This window comes from Martes martes, assembly GCF_963455335.1.
Source record: "Martes martes genome assembly, chromosome: 18".
Classification (NCBI taxonomy): domain Eukaryota; kingdom Metazoa; phylum Chordata; class Mammalia; order Carnivora; family Mustelidae; genus Martes; species Martes martes.
This window is the reverse complement of record NC_137906.1, coordinates 20,258,175-20,283,803: the sequence shown is the minus strand read 5'-3', so window position 1 is coordinate 20,283,803 and position 25,629 is coordinate 20,258,175. Positions and strand designations below refer to the sequence as shown.

Genomic DNA, 25,629 nt, shown 5'->3' with positions numbered 1-25,629 from the left:
TCCATTATAGGACATCCTCAAAAACACTAAATTGTTGTGATAGGGAAGAGACCAGTGGTTGGCAAGGTTTAGGCATGGGAGTGGGGGTCTTTACAAGGGGTAGCATCATAGAAAAGCTCCTCTATTCTACCCCTTGTAATGACCCCCACTCCCATACCTAAACCTTGCCAACCACTGGTCTCTTCCCTATCACAATAATTTAGTGCTTTTGAGGATGTCCTATAATGGAATTATAGGGTGATAGAAATATTCTGTGTCATAATTGTGGTAGTGGTTATATGAATCTATGTAATAAAATTCAGGAATGTACACAAAGGGAAATCAATTTTGTTGTATATTAATTAAGAACATGTTATAAACAAAAAAGAAAATCAACAAAGCCTGTATAAGTATGTAGGTACCTATGAATGTTGGTTTTTCAATGGAGAAAGATGTGGCAGGAAATAAATACATCTTTAATGCTGGCTACTTTGTTGGAGGAGGAAACAAAAATGACCAACTTTTTCAGTGTACATTTTTGTATTGTTTTGAAACAATTGTTTCAAAGCACTTACTTCAAATAGCATTTAGGGATTTCAAAATTTGAAAAACATCTACTAAAAATGGACATTAGGAAAATATTTAAAAAGAAAAAAGTATTTCTGATTGTTTAAATACCTGATGATATGGTAGAGAACAAGAAAAATGTGTTTCTATTCTTTTTTAAAAAAAAATGTTTATTTATTTATTTATTTTAGAGAGAGAAAGAGAGAGTGAGAGTGGGGGGAGGGGCAGAGGGAGAGAATCTTTTTTTGTATTTTTAAAAAAATTTTTATTTTTTTATTACTTTTCAGTGCACTAGAATTCATTGTTTATGCACCACACCCAGTGCTCCGTGCAATACGTGCCCTCCACAATACCCACCACCAGTCTGGCCCAACTTCCCACCCCCTGCCCCTTCAAAACCCTCAGATTGTTTTTCAGAGTCCATAGTCTCTCATGGTTCATCTCTCCCTCCAATTTCCCTCAACTCAGAAGGAGAGAATCTTATGACGCCCAATGGGGGACTCATCTCACAACCCTGAGAACATGACCTGAAGCCAAGAGCTGGACACTCAACCAACTAAACCATCTAGGCATCCCAAATGTGTTTCCTTTCTTATGGGGCACAGCCTGGTAGAGTCCACTTTTCCACATCTTACAAGTGTCTCATCCACAAAATGTGGCTTCTATTAGTCTCTGCCCAATAGAATTTTTTATAAGGATAAATACCTTAATACATGCTTGAGACAGTGCCTGACACATATGATTAATGTAGCTGCTATAATATATCATCTATGGATTGGAGAATAATTGCCATGGAAATATATATATATTTATATTTATATAATGGAATATTATTCAGCCATAAAAGAGAATGAAATCTTGCCATTTGCAATATGGATGGAGCTAGAGAATATAAGTGAATGAAGCAAATAAGTCAGTCAGAGAAAAATAGTATATGCTTTCACTCATATGAGGAATTTAGGAAAGAAAACAAACAAGCAAGGGAAAGAGAGACAGAGACAGAGAAGAGAGGGAGAGAGGCCAGCCAATAAACAGACTCTTGACTATTGAGAACAAACTGATGGTTACCAGAGGGAAAGTGGGTAGGGGGATGGGTGAAACAGGTGATGGGGATTATGCATTCGGCATGATGAGCACAGGGTGACATATGGAATTGTTGAATCCCTGCATTGTACACCTGAAACTAATATAACACTGCATGTTAAGTATACTGGAGTTAAAATAAAATGAAAAGAATTGTCTGCCATGTAACAGGGAATCAGTTAATATTAGTTTTGTTGTCCTGAATATTAGTTTTGGAGCGCAGATACTGCGATGTGGGTAGATGGCAAGGATCTGTCATGGGTTTGGTTTTCTGGGTCTCCCCACTTATCTGTCTTTCTTGGCCTTTCTATCTTTTAACTTCAGGGAAACGTCTCCCTCTGTCTCATCCCCTGGTTGACTTATCACCCTCCTTCAGGACCTAGATGCAGGGCGTTTCCCTCTTAGGCAGATACTTGACTCCTTGCCTACATTTAGTTCAGTACGCCTACATACTCTGGAAAGTGTGGGTGAGACATACATAGCACTGGTGGACCTGCAGGTGAGCCAGCGTGGGAGAAATGTGATCTGAGAGCAGGGCATGATTTGAAAGGTGTTGGAGAGGTGGTCCTGCAAGGCACCAGAGATTTTTAAGGGGAATGAGGGAATTGGGGGGAAATACCCAACAACGAGGAAAAAGGATACTTAAATTCTATCTTTCTCTAATTTAGGCAGATGGCTCTTCTTCAGGCCAATAAGGATCTCATTTCTACAGGAATGAAGGAATTTAATGTTCTGCTGAATCAGCAGGTAAGCCCAGGCACTGTCTCAAAGGACAGGCAGAGACTCTTGGCAGATGGGTGAGGGGAGAGAAGGGGGAATAATTTAGAGTTGGGAGAGCAATGGTGCAGTTGATGGAAATCAGAGAAAGGAGGATATTGGAGTTTGTGAGTTATTTCTGAATCACACTGGTAACCATATTCTCCCTTGCTATCCCCTCACTCTGCAGGTCTTCCCTAATCCTCCTATACCTGAAGAAGCCATGGTGACTATGGTGGATGACTGGGTGAACTTCTACATCAACTATTACAGGAAGCAGATGGTAGGGGAGCAGCAAGAGCAGGAGAGGGCTCTACAGGAACTTGAGCAAGAGCTAAGAACTCTGTCTGCCCCTTTCCTGACCAAGTACAGGGCATTCTTGAAGTCCTTTTGAGCACCTAAATCACCCACTGCCTTTCTCCTAGCCCAAATACCCAGACCTGCATCTCTAAGAAACCCTTAAATCCTGCCTCTGTGTTCTTCAAGTGCTCAGGCTCTGCTCCTTTATGGTGTTATTCTACCCTGACACCTCAATAAAGACCAAATTGGTTTGCTGGTCTTCCTGGCTCTTCTGTTCTTTTTCAGTTGCTTGTCCCTGACTTGTGGAGGCAGCTGGTTCCTTTTCCTTTAGCTCTGCTTCCTAGATATGCTCTCAGGTGTTTAATTTCTTTAGAGCAGAGGTTAGCAGTCTTAAGTAGCCACTGGGCAGTATAAAGGAGAGGCCAGACAGGCAGAGACTAAAGAGAAAGTGCTGCAGGGAGGAGTCATAAAAAAAAAAAAAGAAGGAAAGGAAATTAAAAAGCTCTCTAGAAATTGTGGTCATGTGGAATTCTTGTCTAGAAGAAAGTTGTTAAAGACTTCCAGTCTTATTCACCCTATGCTAGGTGGAATGAAGAGGTCACTGACCTCAATTTTCCAATTCCTTGCCTTTAGCCCCAGCTTGAACAAAGTTCTAAGAACTTATGGCTCTAATACTACAGAATACCTCCCTGCAGCATTATTGTGATTTAGAGTTGGAAAGGATCTTGGAAACCGTTCTATATATCCCTTATTTTTCAGGTAGGAAAACCTTTGGCTCTATAATCCTCAGCCTCAGCTCTCAGGTTTGAGAAGCAGAGATTCCTTCCTGCCTCTGAGGCCCCAACCATTTTGCATTTTCCCCTAGCTTAGACTTCTTTTCTCTTCAGCCTCTAAACCCTGTAAACCTCTTCATTGTGAGAGCCTCAGAGGTGCCCAGTACCAGTGATCAGGGGAGGAGGGATAGAAGTGGGAAGGGGCAGGAAGAGCCAGTCTAGGGGGTTGGGCACACAAATCAGAGGTTAGCCAAAGCCCGTGCTGGTGGGCTGGCAGGAGGAGAGCAAGGAGCACTCCCTGTCATTTCCTGTTTTCTCTTCAGCCAGAAAGGTTTGGTGGTGAGAGGGGTTGTTTTCTCATTCTAATCTTTAGCAAGTCTTCCCTTCAGATCTGTGCACTCTCACCTCCGATTTTGGATTTGGTTTGGGCCTTTAGTCTAGTTCAGGTGATGTGGGAAACAAAGGCAGAAGAAAAATTATTAAATTTCCTTACTACCTACAGCCCATTGACAAGTCCTTAAAACAGAGAGAGTGCATTTGCCTAGGCATTCAACTGCCTCGATGTTGACACTTTGAGAAGGGCAAAAGGCAATTCTAGCCCTATCCCCTCCTTCCCCCATCCTATAAGTCTACATTAACATATAAAATTCCTTTAGAAATTTCCTGTGTCTCTAAATCCCTGAAGATACACATTGGCAGTCTTCCTCCAAGCATATGGCCCACCAATATACATCTGAAGGGTGTCATGACTGAGGTTTTATTAGCTGGTAATAAATGACTTTTCCCCAACATTAGCTAGCTCCCTCAAGGTCCTGGAAACCTTGCTTCCAAAATTCCTTAAAGACTTGTGCTATTCCCAAACCCCTCCCAACTTGAAAGTATATAATGGGCCACTTCTGACCCCATTGCAGCTCTTTCTGACCACGGGTCCTGTCCCTGTGCTTTAATAAAATCACCTTTTTTGCACCAAAGATGTCTCAAGAATTCTTTCTCTGCTGTCAGCTTTGAACCCTAACATTGTCCTTCCTACATCACAGGGTCCAAAGGGAACAAGCCCAGTACCCCCAGCCATCCTTCCAAACTTAGGGTATAAGGATGTCAGGACCCATCAAGGGAGTTGAAGGCGTTCTGGGAATCAGGTGGTGAGCACCTCTGAGGTGAGGTTGGTGGTCCAGGTGGAGGCCAGGGCCTTCCCACTCAGGAAATTTCAGCCTGTTAATGGGATCCAGGGCCTGATCAGTTGGGGTTGGGACAGTGGTCATACCATCACCTTTGCAGAAAGACCTGCATTACTGTGCATCAGTGGAGGAGAGATACTGAGGAGCCATATGAAAAAAGTATTAGATTTACTCTGTTGCTGTATGAAGATGAAAATAATGGTCAGAAGCCATTTTGGCTCAATTAATGATGATAAATTTTCCATAAATTTGAAACTCTCTAACTGTGGGGGTTGCCAGCTAGCCATTTCTCAAACGCTCAAAGGATGATGGTCAATTATCAGGTATGCTGTGGTGGAATGGGTAATTCAACATCTAAATTCTATTCCAGTCATTCCATGAGCTTGAAATTTAGAAGTTGCAAATCCTTTTTTTATTTTTTATGGACAGAAACCTGTTAAAACTGCATTGCATGTTCTTGCATTCCTATCACCTGAGCATCTGGTTGTAAATCTAAGGCATAAAATTTGGAATGACTTTTCAGAGCTGTGAATCATCAGGATCTGATGGCGCATAATAATACAATTAAGATTACTGGGCCTATGAGTACCCCAAATCCATTACTATTCCTGCAGAAAAATGATACTGTTATGCCCATTTAACGGGTCCGTGATTAAAGGAGTAAGACTGATACAAAGCGAAGGTCAAGCAAAGCTTTATTTCACGCCAAGCATCAAGAATCAGACCGACCGTCAAACAGACCGGTCGGGGACGCCCCTACAGAGAGGACGACCTCTCCCTGCTTTCCAGACTAACTTTTATAGCTCTAAGGCCATGTGGTTGGGCCTGGCCACACACAGGTGGCTAATTGAATTACAATTCACCCCATAGTAGCCATGGAAACTAGCCCATCACCTTGGTAGCTAGGAGACAGTATGCGCCCCCACTGACCCCCACTGATCGGGTGTCTCCACCTGGCCTGACCCACCCAAGTACCTGGGCTTTGTTACCAGGGACTGGTTTCTGGGACTTTTTTTTTAAGTCCCCTGGGGAAAGGGGAGCAAGGACAGTTTAAGGGTTAAACAACAAAGTATTGTTTAACTTCAATGGAAGCCTCCGGCTACAATAAAAATATAAAATAGGTCCTTACAGAAACAAAATTAACAAGAAAAACAATGTTTCTTTTGCTATGACAGCATTACATGAATTAATGGTGAAAGTAAGATTATAAACAGAAGAATGAAATATTACGGCAATAACCCTGCTTTAATCCTAACCCTAACATTGACCTTGATCCTAGGGCTGCCTGAACTTTAACCCCACCTTTAATATCACCTGACCCAGGGGATGGCTTTGAACTTTAACTTCACATTTAACCTCACCTTGACCCTGACTCCCAGTCCTACTTGACCTTGGTCCTGACAATGAAAGACACCCTTACTCTCCCAAATATCCCTGATCCTCATGCTCACCTCTCTCATTTTTTCTTTTTTTTTAAGGACTTTATTTATTTATTTGAGAGAGAGAAAGCATGCACAAGGAGGCAGAGCAGGCAGAGGGAGAGGGAGAAGCAGGCTCCCCATATAGCAGAGAGTTGGATGTTGTTCTTGATCCCAGGACCCTGCCCTCACATTGATCCTGATGCCTAAATAAGCCCTGAAATTACCTGACCCTGATTTTCACCGTGATTCTGACCCTGACTCTCAACCTGGATCTTGTTTTTATCCTAACCCCGCAATACGTACCCTGAAATTGAACTTCACGATGACCTTACCCTAACCATGACATGACTCTAAACACTCAATATGTTGCTGACCCTGTGACCATGACCATGACCTTCACAGACCCTTATTAAGGCTCTGGCATTCATGTCGACTTTGATTCTGAACCCAACACTTAACTTGGCCTTCACCTAACCCTGATCATCAACCTGACACTGATGTGTTGATTTTGATCCTGAAGCTGATCCTGACACTATTACCACCAAGACCCTGACACTGACCTTAACTATCAAACTTTCCTGATGTTGATTTTCACCCAGACACTGACCCTGTTCCTTGACCTGATCCTTTCCCTTACTTGAACCTGACTCTCACCAAGACCCTGACTATGAACATGAAATAGACTCAACCCCACTATATCCCTATACTCATTAATCCTGACCATAACATTCATCCTCTGTCTGTTCCTATCACCAAGAATCATGTTTATACTGACTGTCCCTCCAACACTGAATTTTACTCTCAGGCTTAGCTGTACGCCTGATCCATTTTCTTCAATTTCACCATATACCTCACTTTTATTCCACCTTCAACCTAAATCTAAGCCAATACTGATATTCAAATTTACTCTGAGACTTTCACACTCCCCCTAACACTGACCCCCAAGCTGATCGTTACTCTGAAACTCGTATTCAACTTGACTATCTTGATCCTGACCCTGAATTGAACTCTGAACCTAACCCTCACTCTGTCCTTGAACCTCATCTTCCCACTCTCTGTGCCCATGACTTTCAACTGACTTTGACCCTGATGTGATCCCAAGAATGACTCTATACTCCCCATCCCTCAAAACTTAGACTGAGTTTAGTCTTTGACCTGAACCTAATATTGACCCTGATTCTGATTACTCTGACTCTGGATTGGTATCCTGACCAGGCACTGACTCTGAAGTTGACTTTTACTCTGACACACATAATCACATGACCCTAAACCTTACTTTGACTCATGCCTGACCCTATGTGTGACTTAGATTCTGACCCTCGCTTCATACACTACATGACTCTGATCCTCACCTTGACCCTGAACTGCTTCCTCAAACTCACTGTGACTATAACATTGACTTGAAGATGTTATTTTTATTTATTTATTTGACAGAGAGAGACACAGTGAAAGAGGGAACACAAGCAGGGGAAATGGGAGAGGGTGAAGCACGCTTCCAGCTGAGTAGGGAGCATGATGCAGGGCTCAATCCCAGGACCCTGGGATCACAACCCAAGCCAAATGCCTAACCCGAGCAGGTCCCTAACGATTGAGCCACCCAGGCGCCTCTATAAGATCGACTTGATATTCAACCTAAAGTTGACTGGGCTTGTGACTTTCTTATGATCCTCACCATACTCTGATGCTGATCCTACTGAAACCTTCACTATGTCCCTGAATTTCACACTGACACTGAAACTCTATGTCTCTCTTACCATTATTGGATGCTCATACTGACCTTGACCATCAATTTTTCATCACCATGACCATCACCATGACCCTCAGTTTGATCTAGATATTGATCATGACCATGATTCTAACCCTGAGGTATATACTCACTGTCACCTTGACTCTAACTCTCATTCTGACACTACCTCTATTCTATACCCAAACCTTACTCTGATGCTCACTCTTACATTATGTCTGATCACGACACTCACCCTGATTCTGATCCTAATTCTCATTTAGAAGCTCTGGGTCATGTTTACCCTGACCCTCACTTTCACCTTTACTTTCAATTTCATCTGTATTCTGATTCTGAAGCTATCCCTATGCTAGCATTCAATTTGACCCTCTACCCTGTCCCTGAATCTAACCTCACTTGACCCTTACTTGACCCTGACTCTGATGTTCACACTCCAATTACCCTGACTTGACCATGACCTCCCTGACCCTGATCTCACCCTGACTCTTCAATGACCCTTACACATACCTTCATGATGTCCGTGAAAGAGTCTTGAATCTGAAACTTATGCTGGACCTGAACCAGACCATCAGACTGATCCTGACATTCATCCTTCCTCACCCAGGACTGGCTGGCACTGCACCCTGATTCTTATGCTGAAACTGATGCTGACTCTCATCCTGAGCATGGCTCTGGATATTTGCCACATATTCCTGACTTCTTATGTTCAGTCTGAGACCAACTACCATTCTGATCCTCACAGTGACCCTCAACCTGACCTTGAGCATGACCCTTACTTTGAACATGACCCAGCAATTTGTTTTGGCCCTCACCCTGAACTTGACACTGATCTTCACCCTTAAACTTACCTGATTCTGACCTTTCTCCTGACAGTGAACCTGACATCATGCTCTGAATCATACCTTGATCCTTACTCTAGAAATAACTGTGTATAAACCTTACCATGTTCCTGAACCTGACTCTAATGTGATCCTCACCCTCATAATTACCTTTATCTTGCACTCTGAACACTACATAATCTGTCAACTTAACTAAAACCTCACCTTGACACACAAATGACCCTGATCTTCACTATGTCCATCAATATAATTCTGGCCCTGATCATTAACCTCATCCTCACCAAGATATGGCAATTCATGTTGACCATTACCCTGACTCTGATCCTAACTATGAATTTTAGCTTCATTTTATTCACACTTTAAACCTAACCTTCACCCTCACTCTCACCCTGACAGCATTCTGACCCTTATCATGAACCTGACCTTGACCTGACACCTCCCCTAATTCAATTCTGACACTAACTTCACCCAGAATCCACTGACTCTGACAATGACTATATCTCTGCCACTGATACTCACCATGATTGGACCCCAGTGCTCACTCTGATACCAACTCACATTCTCATCTATACTTATATAGGAGTCCCTCACATTGACCATGACACTGACACTGACTCTTACATTGACCCTTACAATGACAATATATCAGAATCGGACCCTGATCCTGCTTTTGACACTCCTCCTTACCCTGAACTTTACTTGACACTCACTCTGTCCCCCATACCCTTCCATACCCTTACCATGATGAAATGCTGACCTTTATTGTGATCATCACCCTGATTCTGATCCTGAAGCTCATCCTGACATTGATTCTAATTTTCATCTTCACCCTGATCTTAAAACTGTACCTCACACTGACCCTGACAATGACTATCATCCTGACCTTGATTATCATTCCACCTTGATTCTGACCATAATAATCATGCTGGATCTTAAACTTGGTCCTCACCTAAGTACTATCTGATTCTTGTCTTCACCTTTAAACTTCAAGGTGACCTTCAACCAGACCAGGACCTTGAGCATCACCCTGACCCTGACTCTTACTCTGATCTCTCAGTCTGATTATCCTCTTCATACTAAACTTGTCCTTGATTTACCCTCACCTTGATTTTAACCCTGACCTTTACTCCCAACTTTATACTCACCATGACCTTTACCCTGGCTGGGACTTTGACTCTGACTCTGACTCTTACCCTGAACCTGACTTACATGTGGCTTCTATCCTTACCTATGCTGACCCTGATTATTTGAACCTTATTCTGAACCTGACTTTTGCCTTGGTGCTACACATACTCTGACCTTTACCCTCACCATGACCTTCAATCTGAATATTACCATAAGAACCTGGCCCTGAACCTAATTCTTGCCATCCCTAACACTTCGTATTAATCATGTTTTACAATTTTCTGTACTTTATGATACTTTGAATTGGAGTTTTGCAGACCTGGGCTAGCTAACTCCTAGAGATAGCAAAGGACTTCCTTTGTAGCATGCCTTTCATATGCAATCCTAACAATCCAAAATCCATACCTCCCAACTATCTCCTTCATTTGGCTTTCTTTTCTTTCTTTTTTTTTTTTAAGTTTTTATTTATTTTTTAAATTTCTTTTCAGTGTTCCAGAATTCATTGTTTATGCACCACACCCAGTGCTCCAAGCAATACGTGCCCTCCATAATACCCACTACCAGGCTCACCCAACCTCCCACCACCCGCCCCTCCAAAATCCTCAGATTGTTTTTCAGAGTCCATAGTCTCTCTTGGTTTGTCTCCCCCTCCAATTTTTCCCAACTGCCCTCTCCTCTCCATCTCCCAATGTCCTTCCGTGTTATTTCTTATGCTCCAAAAATAAGTGAAACCATATGATAATGGACTCTCTCTGCTTGACTTATTTCACTCAGCATAATCCCTTCCAGTTCCATCCGTGTTGATATGAAAGTTGGGTATTCATCCTTTCTGATGGAGGCATAATACTCTGTAGTACATATGGACCACATCTTCCTTATCCATTCGTCTGTTGAAGGGCATCTTGATTCTTTCCACAGTTTGGTGACTGTGGCCATTGGTGCTATGAACATTGGGGTACAGATGGCCCTTCTTTTCACTACATCTGTATCCTTGGGGTAAATACCCAGTAGTGCAATTGCAGGGTCATAGGGAAGTTCTATTTTTAATTTCTTAAGGAATCGCCACACTGTTTTTCAACGTGGCTACACCAACTTGCATTCCCACCAACAATGTAAGAAGGTTCCCCTTTCTCCACATCCTCTCCAACACACCTTGTTTACTGTCTTGTTAATTTTGGCTATTCTAACTGGTGTTAGGTGGTATCTCAATGTGGTTTTGATTTGAATCTCCCTGATGGCCTTGATGATGAACAATTTTTCACTTGTCTGTTAGTCATTTGTATGTCTTCATTGGAGAAGTGTCTGTTCATGTCTTCGGCCCATTTTTTGACATGATTATCTGTGTTTTTTTTTTTTTTAAGATTTTATTTATTTATTTGACAGACAGAACTCACAAGTAGGCAGAGAGGCAGGCAGAGAGAGAGAGAGACAGGAGGAAGCAGGCTCCCTGTGGAGCAGAGAGCCTGATGTGGGACTCCATCCCAGGACCCTGAGATCATGACCTGAGCCAAAGGCAGTGGCTTAACCCACAGAACCACCCAGGCACCCCATGATCATCTGTTTTGTGTGTGTTGAGTTTGAGGAGTTCTTTATAGATCCTGGATATCAGCCCTTTGTCTGTATTGTCATTTGTGAATATCTTCTCCCATTCTGTGGGTTGCCTCTTTGTTTTGTTGACTATTTCCTTTGCTGTGCAGAAGCTTTCGATCTTGATGAAGTCCCCAAAATTCATTTTTGCTTTTGTTTCCTTTGCCTTTGGAGACATATCTTGAAAGAAGTTGCTGTCGCTGATGTTGAAGAGGTTATTGCCTATGTTCTCCTCTAGGATTTTGATGGATTTGTGCCTCGCGTTGAGGTCTTTTATCCATTTCGAGTTTATCTTTGTGTATGGTGTAAGAGAATGGTTGAGTTTCATTCTACACATAGCTGTCCAATTTTCTCAGCACCATTTATTGAAGAGACTGTCTTTTTTTCCACTGGATATTTTTTCCCGCTTTGTCGAAGATTATTTGGCCATATCTGGCTCTCTACTCTGTTCCACTGGTTTATGTGTCTGTTTTTATGCCAGTACCATGCTGCCTTGGTGACCACAGCTTTGTAGTAAATCTCTTCACCGGGTTTTCTAAGGGATCTTAGATTCTTGGCAGGTATTCCTCTGCCTTAATCATCCCAGGGCCAGGTATCAGATAACCTGAGACAGCCCTTATGCCTCAGAACCCACTGAAATATTTCAAACTAGCCAATGCTTAGCTTGCTTACCCTTTCTGACCCATTCCTTTCCATGAAAACCATAATAAAGCTATGATTTGCCTTCACTCTGTTTCCTGACTAACCCCAATGCTTCCCCATGTGGCTCTGTGTGACATTCCATGCCCCTTCCTCTTGGGAGCTGCAAGTAACAAAATATCTCTTTTTTTTGAAGATTTTATTTATTTATTTGCCAGATAGAAAGAGAGAGGGGGGCACAAGCAGTAGGTGCAGCAGGCAGAGGGAGAAGCAGTCTCCCTGCTGAGTAGGGAGCCCAATGCAGCTCTCGATCCCAGGACCCTGGGATCATGATCCAAGCCCAAGAAAGCCACTTAACTGACTGAACCACCCAGGCATCCCAAGGCAGGCTTACATTTTTATTTTAACATATAACATATTATTTGTTTCAGGGGTACAGGTCTGTGATTCCTCAGTTTTACACAATTCACAGGACTCCCCATAGTAAATACCTTCCAATGTCCATCACCCAGCCACCCCATCCCTCCCATCCCCATATCCTCCAGCAACCCTCAGTTTGTTTCCTGAGATTAAGAGTCTCTTATGGTTTGTCTCCCTCTCTGGTTTCATCTTGTTTCATTTTCCCCTCCCTTTCCCTATGATCCTCTGTCTTGTTTCTCAAATTCCTCGTATCAGTGAGATCATATGATAATTGCCTTTCTCTGATTGACTTATTTCACTTAGCATAATACCCTGTAGTTCCCTCCATTTCATCATAAATTAGCCTTTACTTTTACCATAAGCCTGATACTCTCACACTTACCCTGACTCTAGTCTTCAACCTTCCTTCAACCTTACCTAATCCTTGATATGACCCTCACTCTGAGGCTGACCCTGAACATGACAACTATCCTGACCTTGAATTTTACATTGACCCTCACCCTAACCCTCATCTTCACACTCACCCTGACCCTAAATTTGACTTGGTTATCCTCATGCTGAAACTGAGCCTAGTGATGCAGGCCGGCTAGATCTGAGAACCCAGAGTGGGGGCCATTAGGATCAGCCAAAAGGGTCATTGGCCTTGTACAGGATAGAAATCAAATGCAAACTCAAAAGAAGTGAAAGCAGAGTTTATTAAAGGTATATAGGAAGTGTAGATATGGACAGATACGTCCAGAAGACTTAGAAATGAAAGAAGAGTGAGTATTACCTTTTCTTGGGGTCTGGAGATTTTAATGAGGATGGTGGTTTGGTGCATATATCTCTTTAGTAATCTAGGAACAAAAGTCAGTGTTTAGGTGTTCCCCATAAGTCATTTATGTCCTGGAGCCAGGGGTCTTGATAGGTCAGTGGTCTTGGAAAACATTCATGATGTCCCCACCCAGTCATGCCTTAGATGTTATCTATTATGCTGGAAGATTCCAAAGAAATCTTTAAATCCTTGACCTTTACAAGGAGTACATACAATATCTGTTCTATAAGGCATGTGTAAGATGGGGGTAGTTCCTAGCAAGAATAGAAGCAGGAAAAGGAGTAAAAAGAAAAACAGTTTTTCAAGGGGTCCCTTTAGTTTTTCTGTCTTACTAGGATAGCTTTTGACTGACCTTGACCCAGACACCAAACATGATGCAGATCTAATTATGTCAAATGACTCTCACTTTAACTCCTATCCTGACTCTGACCTTTAAGCTGATCCTTATCTTTACACAGAATATGACCCTGACCCACACCTAATACTGACTATGACTATGTTCCTGATCACACAAACACTGACTTGGATTCTTACCCTCAATGTGACACTCAACTGATCCTACATACTTTTCCTATGATGCTGATAATCAACCTGATCCTGACTGTGACCATCACTCTAACTCTGACACAAACCTCACTCTAAAGATGAACCTCATATTTATCTTGACCTTTACTTAATGCTTACTCTGACCCTGACACTCAGATTCATCCTCCCTAAACTCAACGGCAGCCCTTACCCTTACTTTTATCCTAACATTAGTCAGATACTGATCCTCATCAAGACCCTGATACTTGTCCCAGACATCCTCTGAATGTGACTGAAACCTCATGTTCACACTCTTCTTGACTCTGGTCATCACTGTAACCTTGAAACAGATACAAGACTCATTCTCACCCTGACCCTTACTTCCCTGAATCATGCTAACTCTAACCCTAATCCTTATGCAACTCACTGTGAAACTATGACCCTGAATCTGACCATGACCCTGATCCTCCCCATGACACTTACTCCCACACAAACCATTCACTGAATATTAAACCTAAACCTTCACTGAATTTTAAACCTAAACCTAAAATATTAAACCTTTAATATTCAGTGAATGGTTTGTGTGAACGGTTTGCATGAACAATTCATGCAAAGCTCATGCACATACTTTCTCTGAGTCTATGGCTTGTTTTCACGTTCTCTTGAAGATCTGATACTTAAAAAAGAATTAATTCAGGGGTGCTTGGGTGGCTCAGTGACTTAAAGCCTCTGCCTTCGGCTCAGGTCATGATCCCAGGGTCCTGGGATCGAGCCCAGCATGTGGCTCTCTGCTCAGCGGGGAGCCTGCTTCCCCCCTTCTCTCTGCCTGCCTCTGCCTACTTGTGACCTCTGTCTGTCAAATAAATAAGCAAACTCTTTTAAAAAATTAATTCAAAACGTGTCATGTATCTAAATGTAAAGCACAAAACTATAAAACTTTATGAGCAAATATAGGAGAAAATCTAGGTGATCTCAGGTTTGGTGATGAATTTCTAGATATAACACCAAAAGCATAATCTGTGAAAGAAAAATATAGGAAGTTGGATTTCATTATAATTAATGGGAGAGAATATTTGTAAAACATATCTGATAAATGACTTGTATCCAAAATACATGAATAATTCTTAGAATTCAACAAGAAAACAACTTGAATTTTAAAAATGGGCAGAGACAGGAATAGAGACTTAATGAAGAAGATATATAGATGGCAAATAAACATATAAAAATGCTCCACATCTAAGGAATAACACAGAAGACATGGAGAGATGGAAAGGAGAAGTGAGTTGGGGGAAATTAAAGGGGGAGACGAACCATGAGAGATTATGGACTCTGAGAAACAAACTGGGGGTTTTGGAGGGAAGGCAGGTGTGGGAGGTTGGGTGAGCCTGGTGGTGGGTATTATGGAGGGCACGTATTGCATGGAGCACAGGGTGTGGTGCATAAACAATGAATTCTGGAGCACTGAAAAGAAATAAAAAATTTTTTTAAAATGTCAAGGGTAACAACTGAAGAAAAAAATCAAAATTCATAATTTCCAAATTAGATGAAGACCAAAAATGTAATAAAAATCCATTGATTAAAAATTTGAAAAGGGGGAAAAAGATAATTAGAAAACACAACATGATAGATTTAAATCTAAATACGAGTTATATTAAATAAAATTGTTTTAAGGATTCCAAAAAAAATTGCTCTATGTCTTACTATATGTTGGCTTATTGAGTTTAAATTAAAAAGAAATGCTCCACATCATCTATCATCAGAGAAGTATGAATTAAAACAAAGTTATACCACTCTACATCTTTTTGAGTGGCTAGAATCCAAAACAGCAAGAACACCAAATGCTGGTGGAGATGAAGAGCAACAGAAATTCTCAGCTATTGCATACAAATGGATACATATAGAAATACTTGTAGAGGGGAGGAGTCAAGATGGTGGAGAAGTAGGAGGCTGTGATGACATCAGGTACCAGGGGATCACCTAGATAGCTTATCAAACCATTCCGAACACCTACAAATCTAACAGGAGATCGAAGAGAAGAAGAGCAGCAATTCTAGAAACAGAAAAGCAACCACATTCTGAAAGGTAGGACCTGCGGAGAAGTGAATCCAAAGCGATGGGAAGATAGACCATGGGGGGAGGGGCTGGCTACCGGCAAGCGGCAGAGCAGTGGAGCACAAAATCAGAACTTCTAAAAGTCTGCTCCCCTGAGGGACATCACTCCAGAGGCTAAGCCAGGGTGAAGCTCACATGGGGACAGCGTGTCATCAGATCCCGTGGGGTCACAGAAGGATCAGAGCTGTCTGAGTGTTGCAGAGCTCACAGGTATTAGAGTGGGGAAGCCAGCTACAGAGATGGAGCCGAGGAGTGAGCTCTCAATTCAGGGTTACCTTATCATGATCCATGGCACAGGCCACTGCTCTGTGAGTAGGGACCCCGCAAGATCTGGGTAGACCCCCCTGGAAGAGCTCAGGGATCTGCGGGATACAGAAACTCCAGGCAGAGCTGTGTGCCAGAGACAGAGAAGCTTGGTCACAGGCTGGGTGAGCTCGGAGCACGGCCAGAGGCCAGGGAGACGGGAGTGATTGAGTGCTTTTCTCTGAGGGTGCACTGAGGAGTGGGGTCCTGAGCTCTTGGCTCCTCCAGGCTGGAGATTGGGAGGTCACCATTTTCATTCCCATCCTCCGGAACTCTACGGAAAACATTCAGGGAACAAAAGATCCCAAAAGTGAACCCGAGCAGATTACTCAGCCTGGACCCTGGTAAGGGCGGTGCAATTCCACCTCGGGCAAGATACTTGAGAATCACTACAACAGGCCCCTGCCCCAGAAGATCTACAAGACCAAGTTCACTTACCAAGGAGAGCAGTGGAATTCCAGAGGAGGAGGAAGCAAAGTATGGAATTCATGGTTTTCTCCCCATGATTCTTTCTTGCAAAGTTAATTAATTTTTTAAAATTTTTTTCTGCTAATTTTTAAAACTTTTTAAACTTTTACCCTTTCCCCTTTTAACATTTTTAAATTAGTTTATCCTAACAATACCTTTCATTAAAAAAAAAATCTTTTTGAACCTTCATTATTATACTCATATTTCATCCTTCATTGTATCTAACTTTATTTTTTGTATACACATAGGGTTTTTTCTTCTAAAAAATTTGGGGTACACTATGAAGTATTATGCCTCCATCAGAAAGGATGAATACCCAACTTTTGTATTAACATGGATGGGACTGGAAGAGATTACGCTGAGTGAAATAAGTCAAGCAGAGAGAGTCAATTATCATATGGTTTCACTTGCTTGTGGAGCATAACAAATAACATGGAGGACATGGGGAGATGGAGGGGAGAAGGCAGTTGAGGGAAATTGGAGGGGGAGATGAACCATGAGAGACTATGGACTCTGGAAAACAATCTGAGGGTTTTGTAGGGGCAGGTGGTGGGAGGTTGGGGGAGCCTGGTGGTGGGTATTATGGAGGGCATGTATTGCATGGAGCACTGGGTGTGGTGCATAAACAATGAAATCTGTTACACTGAAAAGAAATTAAATAAAAAAATTATAAACTAAAAAACAAATTGGGGGTACAACTTCTTCTAATAGATCAAAATACACCCTAAATCTAGCACAGGGCTTTGTTCTAGTCTCCAGCCTGAGCAAATTCTCTCCACTTTCTTTTTCTTTATTCTCTGAACCAACTTATGTTATCAACTCCTTTTTTAGAAATTAAAAAAAAATTCATCTTTATAGTCATATTCCATTCCTTCACTGTGTTACCCTTATATATGTTTTTCATTCTTCAAAATTTTGGGAGGTAGTTTCTTCTAAGAGATCAAAATACTCCCAAAATTAAGTGGATGATCCTGTTCTAATCACCAGTCTAATACACACATATATTTTTTTCTTTTTTATATTTTATTTTATTTGTTTTCATTTTTAATTTTTTTCAGAACTTCTTTTTATCCCCTTTCTTCCCCCCATGATTTGGGTTCTCTTCCGATTTGGTTAAAGTATATTTTCCTGGGGTCTTTGCCACCCTTTAGTATCTTGTTTGCTCCCTCATATACTCTTATCTGGATGAAATGACAAGGTGGAAAAACTCACCACAAAAAAAAAAAAAAAAAAAGAAGAAGAACAAGAGGCAGTACCAAAGGATAGGGATCTAATCAATATGGACATTGGTAACATGTCAGATCTAGAGTTCAGAATGATGAATCTCAAGGTGCTAGCCAGGCTTGAAAAAGGCATGGAAGATATTAGAGAAACGCTGTCTGGAGAAATAAAAGCCCTTTTTGGAGAAATAAAAGAACTAAAATCTAACCAAGTTGAAAACAAAAAAGCTATTAATGAGGTGCAATCAAAAACGGAGGCTCTTACTGCTAGGACAAATGAGGTGGAAGAGAGAATTAGTGACATAGAAGACCAAATGATAGAGAATAAAGAAGCTGAGCAAAAGAGAGACAAACAACTACTGGATCATGAGGGGAGAATTCGAGAGATAAGTGATACCATAAGATGAAACAGCATTAGAATAATTGGGATTCCAGAAGAAGAAGAAAGAGAGAGGGAAGCAGAAGGTATATTGGAGAGAATTATTGTAGAGAAATTCCCTAAAATGGTAAAGGGAAGAAGCATCAAAATCCAGCAGGTGCTGACAACCCCCCTCAAAATCAATAAGAATAGCTCTACACCCCATCATCTAATAGTAAAATTTATGAGTCTTAGCGACAAAGAGAAAATCCTGAAAGCAGCCCGGGACAAGAAGTCTGTAACATACAAGGGTAAAAACATTAGATTGGCAGCAGACTTATCCACAGAGACCTGGCAGGCCAGAAAGAACTGGCATGATATATTCAGAGCACTAAACGAGAAAAACATGCAGCCAAGAATACTATATCCAGCTAGGCTATCATTGAAAATAGAAGGAGAGATAAAAACTTCGAGGACAAACAAAAACTAAAACAATTTGTAAACACCAAACCAGCTCTACAGGAAATATTGAAAGGGGTCCTCTAAGCAAAGAGAGAGCCTAAAAGTAGTAGACCAGAAAGGAACAGAGACAATATACAGTAATAGTCACCTTACAGGCAATACAATGGCACTAAATTCATATCTCTCAATAGTTACCCTGAATGTAAATGGGCTAAATGCCCCAATCAAAAGACACAGGGTATGAGAATGGATAAAAACCCAAAACCCATCAATATGTTGTCTACAAGAAACACATTTTAGACCCAAAGACATCTCCAGACTTAAAGTGAGGGGGTGGAAAACAATTTACCATGCTAATGGACATCAAAAGAAAGCTGGGGTAGCAATCCTTATATCAGATCAATTAGATTTTCAGCCAAAGACTATAATAGATGAGGAAGGACACTATATCATACAAAGGGTCTGTCCAACAAGAAGATCTAACAATTTTAAATATCTATACCCCTAACATAGGAGCAGCCAACTATACAAGCCAATTAATAACAAAATCAAAGAAACACATCAACAATAATACAATAATAGTAGGGACCTTTAACACCCTCCTCACTGAAATGGACAGATCATCCAAGCAAAAGATCAACAAGGAAATAAAGGCATTAGATGACACACTGGACTAGATGGATATCACAGATGTATTCAGAACATTCCATGCCAAAGCAACAGAATACACATTCTTCTCTAGTGCACATGGAACATTCTCCACAATAGATCACATCCTGGGCCATAAATCAGGTCTCAACCGGTATCAAAAGATTGGGATCATTCCCTGCATATTGTCAGACCACAGTACTCTGAAGCTAGAACTCAATCACAAGAGGACATTTGGAAAGAACCCAAATACATGGAGACTAAAGAGCATCCTTCTAAGGAATGAATGGGTCAACCAGTAAATTAAAATAGAATTGAAAAAATTCATGGAAACAAATGATAATGAAAACACAACTGTTCAAAATATGTGGGACACAACAAAGGCAGTCCTGAGTGGAAAATATATAGCAATACAAGACTTTCTCAGGAAACACTAAAGGTTTCAAATACACAACCTAACCCTACACCTAAAGGAGCTGGAGAAAGAACAACAAAGAAAGCCTAAACCCAGCAGGAGAAGAGAAATCATAAAGACCAGAGCAGAAATCAATGAAATAGAAACTAAAAAAACAATAGAACGAAACTAGGAGCTGGTTCTTTGAAAGAATTAATAAGATTGAAAAACCCCTAGGCAGACCTATCAAAAAGAAAAGAGAAAGGACCCAAATAAATAAAATCATGAATGAAAGAGGAGAGATCACAACCAACACCAAAGAAATACAAACAATTATACGAACATATTATGAACAACTATACGCCAGCAAATTGGACAATCTGGAAGAAATGGATGCATTCCTAGAGGCATATAAACTACCACAACAGAACCAGGAAGAAATAGAAAACCTGAAGAGACCCATTACCAGTAAGGAGATTGAAGCAGTCATCAAAAATATCCCAACAAACAGAGCCCAGTGCCAGATGGCTTCCCAGGGGAATTCTACCAAACATTTAAAGAATTCCTAGGAACGCCTAGCTGGCTCAGTTGGTTAAGCGGCTGCCTTCGGGTCAGGTCATGATCCCAGCGTCCTGGGATCAAGTCCCACATTGGGCTCCTTGCTTGGCAGGGAGCCTGCTTCTCCCTCTGCCTCTGCCTACCACTCTGTCTGCCTGTGCTCACTCTCTCTGACAAATAAATAAATAAAATAATAAAATAATAAAAATTAAAAAAAAGAAGAATTAATTCCCATTTTCCTGAAACCGTTCCAAAAAATAGAAATGGAAGGAAAACTTCCAAACTCATTTTATGAGGCCAGCATCACCTTGATCCCAAAACCAGACAAGAATCCCATCAAAAAAAAAAAAAAAAAAGAATTACAGACCAATATCGTTGATGAACACAGATGTGAAAATTCTCACCAAAATACTAGCCACTAAGATCCAACAGTATATTAAAAGAATTGTTCACCACGACCAAGTGGGATTTATTCCTGGGCTGCAAGTTTGGTTCAACATCTGCAAATCAATCAATGTGATACAATACATTAGTAAAAGAAAGAACAAGAACCATATGATACTCTCAATAGATACTGAAAATGCATTTGACAAAGTGCAGCATCCCTTCCTGATCAAAACTCTTCAAAGTGTAGGGATAGAGGGCATATACCTCAATATCATCAAAGCCATCTATGAAAAACCCACCACAAATATCATTCTCAATGGAGAAAAACTGAGAGCTTTTCTGCTAAGGTCAGGAACATGGCAGAGATGTCCATTATCATCACTGCTATTCAACATAGTACTAGAAGTCCCAGCCTCAGCAATCAGACAACAAAAAGAAATTAAAGGCATCCAAATCTGCAAAGAAGAAGTCAAACTCTCACTCTTTGCAGATGATATGATACTATAAGTGGCAAACCCAAAAGACTCCACTCCAAATCTGCTAGAACTTGTACAGGAATTCAGTAAAGTGTCAGGAAATAAAATCAATGCATAGAAATCAGTTGCATTTCTATACACCAAGAACAAGACAGAAGAAAGAGAAATTAAGGAGTCAAACTCACTTACAATCGTACCCCAAACCATAAGATACTTAGGAATAAACCTAATCAAAGAGGCAAAGAACCTATACTCAGAAAACTACAAAGTACTCATGAAAGAAATGGAGGAAGACACAAAGAAAAGGAAAAATGTTCCATGTTCCTGGATTGGAAGAACCAATATTGTGAAAATGACTATGCTACCTAAAGCAATCTACACATTTAATGCAATCCCAATCAAAATTCCATCCATTTTTTTTTCAAAGAAATGGGACAAATAATCCTAAAATTTATATGGAACCAGAAAAGACCTCAAATAGCCAGAGGAATATTGAAAAAGAAAGCCAAAGTTGGTGGCATCACAATTCCAGACTTCAAGCTCTATTCCAAAGCTATCATCATCAAGGCAGTATGGTACTGGCACAAAAACAGACACATAGATCAATGGAACAGAATAGACAGCCTAGAAATAAACCCTCAACTCTATGGTCAACTAAACTTCGACAAAGCAGGAAAGAATGTCCAATGGAAAAAAGACAGCCTCTTCAACAAATGGTGTTGGGAAAATTGGACAGCCACATGCAGAAAAATGAAACTGGATCATTTCCTTACACCACACACGAAAATAGACTCAAGATGGATGAAGAACCTCAATGTGAGACAGGAATCCATCAAAATCCTTGAGGAGAACACAGGCAGCAACCTCTTTTGACCTCAGCTGCAGCAACTTCTTCCTAGAAACATCACCAAAGGCAAGGGAAGCAAGGGCAAAAATGAACTATTGGGACTTCATCAAGATCAAAACCTTTTGCACAGCAAAGGAAACAGTCAACAGAACCGAAAGACAAGTGACAGAATATGAGAAGATATTTGCAAACGACATATCAGATAAAGGGGTAGTATCCAAAATCTATAAAGAGCTTATCAAGCTCAACACCCAAAGAACAAATAATCCAATCAAGAAATGGGCAGAAGACATGAACAGACATTTCTGTAAAGAAGACACCCAGATAGCCAACAGACACATGAAAAAGTGTTCCACATCACTCACATCAGGGAAATACAAATCAAAACCACAATGAGATACTACCTCACACCAATCAGAATGGCTAAAATTAACAAGTCAGGAAATGACAGATGCTGGCGAGGATGGGGAGAAAGGGGAACCCTCCTACACTGTTGGTGGGAATGCAAGCTAGTGCAACCACTGTGGAAAACAGCATGGAGGTTCCTTAAAAAGTTGAAAATAGAGCTACCCTACAACCCAGCAATCTCACTACTGGGTATTTGCCCTAAAGATACAAACGTAGTGATCCGAAGGGGCACATGCACCCGAATGTTTGTAGCAGCAATGTCCACAATAGCCAAACTATGGAAAGAACATTGATACCCATTAACAGATGAATGGATAAAGAAGAAGTGGTATATATATATATATATGCAATGGAATACTATGCAGCCATCAAAAGAAATGAAATCTTGCCATTTGCGATGACATGGATGGAACTAGAGGGCATTATGTTTAGCAAAATAAGTCAATTGGAGAAAGACAATTATCATATGATCTCTTTGATGTGAGGAATTGGAGATGCAACGTGGGCGGTTGGGTTAGGAAAAGAATAAATGAAACAAGATGGGACCAGGAGGGAGACAAACCATAAGAGACTCTTAATCTCACAAAACAAACTGAGGGTTGCAGGGGGAGTGGGGTTGGGAGGGGGTGGTGGGGTTATGGACATTGGGGAGGGTATGTGCTATGTTGAGTGCTGTGAAGTGTGTAAACCTGGCGATTCACAGACCTGTATCCCTGGGGCTAATAATACCTTATATGTTTATTAAAAAAAAGAAGAAATACCTGTAGATACACATGTATACATGTGTTGTTTACAAACCTAGATTTCCTTGCTCTGTCATTTGAGAGGACCAAAGAGTAAAAACACTCAATAGGAACAAAAGCATCATTTATAATCACCAAAAACTGGAAGCAATCAAGATATCCTTCAATAGGGGCACCTGGGTGGCTCAGTGGATTAAAGCCTCTGCCTTGGGCTCAGGTCATGATTTTAGGGTCCTGGGGTTGAGCCCCGCATCAGGCTCTCTGCTCAGCAGGGGGCCTGCTTCCTCCTCTCTCTCTCTCTGCCTGCCTCTCTGCCTACTTGTGATCTCTGTCTGTCAAATAAATAAATAAAACCTTAAAAAAAAAGATATCCTTCAATAGGTGATTGGATAGATAAACTTATTTACATCTATCTATACAATGGAATATAATTTGATGATGAAAAGAAATGAGCTGTTAAGTCTTAAAAATACACAACAGAACCTTAAATATATTGCTAAGTGAAAGAGACCGATATGAAAGAAGCTACAAAATAAATGTTTCTAATTATGTGACATTCTGGCAAAGGTAAAACTATAAAGACAGTAAAAAAAAAACAGTGGTTGTCAGGAATGAAGCAGGAGGCAGAGAAGGTTAACTATATGAAGCATAGGGTATTTCTTTGGGTGGTGGAACTATTATATATGATACTGTTAAGGTGGATACATAGCAATATGCATTTTTCAAAATCCGTAGAACTTTATGACACAAAGATTGTATTTAATGTATGTAAATTAAAGGAATCATTATTTAGATTAGTCTAAAGAATTTCAGGAAAGAAATCAGAACTTGACAAGAGAATCCAAATGTATTACAAATGTATAAGATAGTCTCACTGAAGAGGATGGGGAATAAATTGTGTTAACCTAAGTGACTTTGGAAATGATGGAGTCTAAAAAACTATGGCAGAAGTAACTGCATATAAGAGAGTTGACAAAATTATTTTCCACAGAAATGTATATTAGTAATTCTGATACTGTTATACAAGCACATTGGAATTAAACAAACACGTAAAAAATGGTTGGAGTTTGGTTACTCAATGTTAGAGTGGGAATTGAAAGATATCCAAGGGGGAAAGTTAAGAATTACCCATGTGGGGATGCCTGGGTTGCTCAGTTGGTTAAGTGGCTGCCTTCAGCTCAGGTCATGATCCCAGCGTCCTCGGATCGAGTCCCACATCAGGCTCCTTGCCTGGCAGGGAGGCTGCTTCTCCCTCTGCCTCTGCCTACCACTCTGTCTGCCTGTGCTCACTCTCTCTCTCAAATAAATAAATAAATAAATAAATAAATAAATAAATAAATAAAAGAATTACCCATGTGGTAATGGATTAGTGTTAGAAATAGTGTGAACAGACTTTGTAGGAGTGAAGTCATCGTTATAGCAGCGTAAGGTGTTCCTCTTTTCTCTCCCCCCTTTAAAAATAACCAATTAACATCCATAACTGAACAAATGTGCCACTGTGCATTACATCAGAGAACCCCAGAGGTTTCTAGTTCACTTCTCTGTCTGAAAATAAAGAAAGAGAACCTCGGTAAAGGCTGTAGATTCAAAGGGGTCAGCAAACCCACTCCACCCCTATTCACCACAATTGGTGGGGCGGGGGGGGGATTGCAAAACTGGAGATTGCAAAACTGGGAAATATCCACAAACAAGAGAAAATTTGTGGAAGTTCAGTCTGCCTAAGGGGGGAATTCCATCATGTCATTGGAGCACGATAAAGACAAGTTTGGACACAGATGAGAGAGAGGAACTCACCAAGGAGGCACCTCTCCCAGGGCAATGCTACAGGGATGGGCTTTTGGCAACAGCAACAGCCACTTCCCTGGCAGCAGAGGTGGAAAGTGGTGACTGGTCTCACAGAGTAGATAGAAAGTGAAAGTGGTGAGTGACTGCTTGGCTATCATAATTGTGCTGGAGAAATCCATTTCTCTGGATTTCTGAGGATTTTTGAGGACCACTATGTCTAGGAAAGGAGGAAAAAGGGAATAAAGGGAATAAAGCAGGTAAATATATCAAAGGGCATTAAAAGAACATTTCCTGCTATCTACTTCAGGACTTCAGTGAGAAGTCCACTCAAATCTTTGGTAGTACCCCACTCAAGGATACCTCCACTAGCTGTGGGTACTCCAAAAGCAATATGTGCTAAACCCACACCTCCCCACACTCTGCTTTCATCTCCTTGTGTCCTTGTAAGTAGGTCTACCAAAGTGAACTCCAGAAGACACAGAGATTGTTCAGATAATAGGCCAAGAAATGTGGGCAAGGGAGAAATAATAAACTTGAGCTATAACATCACCTTCTGGAATACAGAAGAATGGTTTCTAATAGCCTGTTGAATTGTAAGAACCAAAGAAGACATAAAAGCTCAATAAGGAAGTGTCTGCTACTTCAAATGTGAAAGCCGAAGTCCATTCCTACAAACGTTATGAAAAATAAAGGAAATATACTATCACCAA

General features: G+C 41.0%; 1 protein-coding gene across 1 annotated transcript; it reads left to right on the top strand.

Annotated features, from left to right (window-relative positions):
- The first annotated feature begins 2,083 nt into the window (after window positions 1–2,083).
- AHSP (alpha hemoglobin stabilizing protein) lies at window positions 2,084–2,944 on the top strand. The gene is made up of 3 exons (XM_080830464.1): window positions 2,084–2,128; window positions 2,298–2,376; window positions 2,576–2,944. Exons 2-3 carry the CDS (start codon window positions 2,302–2,304, stop codon window positions 2,777–2,779), a joined length of 279 nt encoding a protein of 92 aa, XP_080686590.1. The 5' UTR covers window positions 2,084–2,128; window positions 2,298–2,301; the 3' UTR covers window positions 2,780–2,944.
- The last annotated feature ends 22,685 nt before the right edge of the window (window positions 2,945–25,629 follow it).

Coding starts and splice junctions, on each gene's coding strand:
- AHSP (XM_080830464.1), top strand. CDS start 2,302: ATGGCTCTTCTTCAGGCCAATAAGGATCTCATTTCTACAGGAATGAAG. Junction 2,377..2,575: donor ATGTTCTGCTGAATCAGCAG/GTAAGCCCAGGC, acceptor CTCACTCTGCAG/GTCTTCCCTAATCCTCCTAT.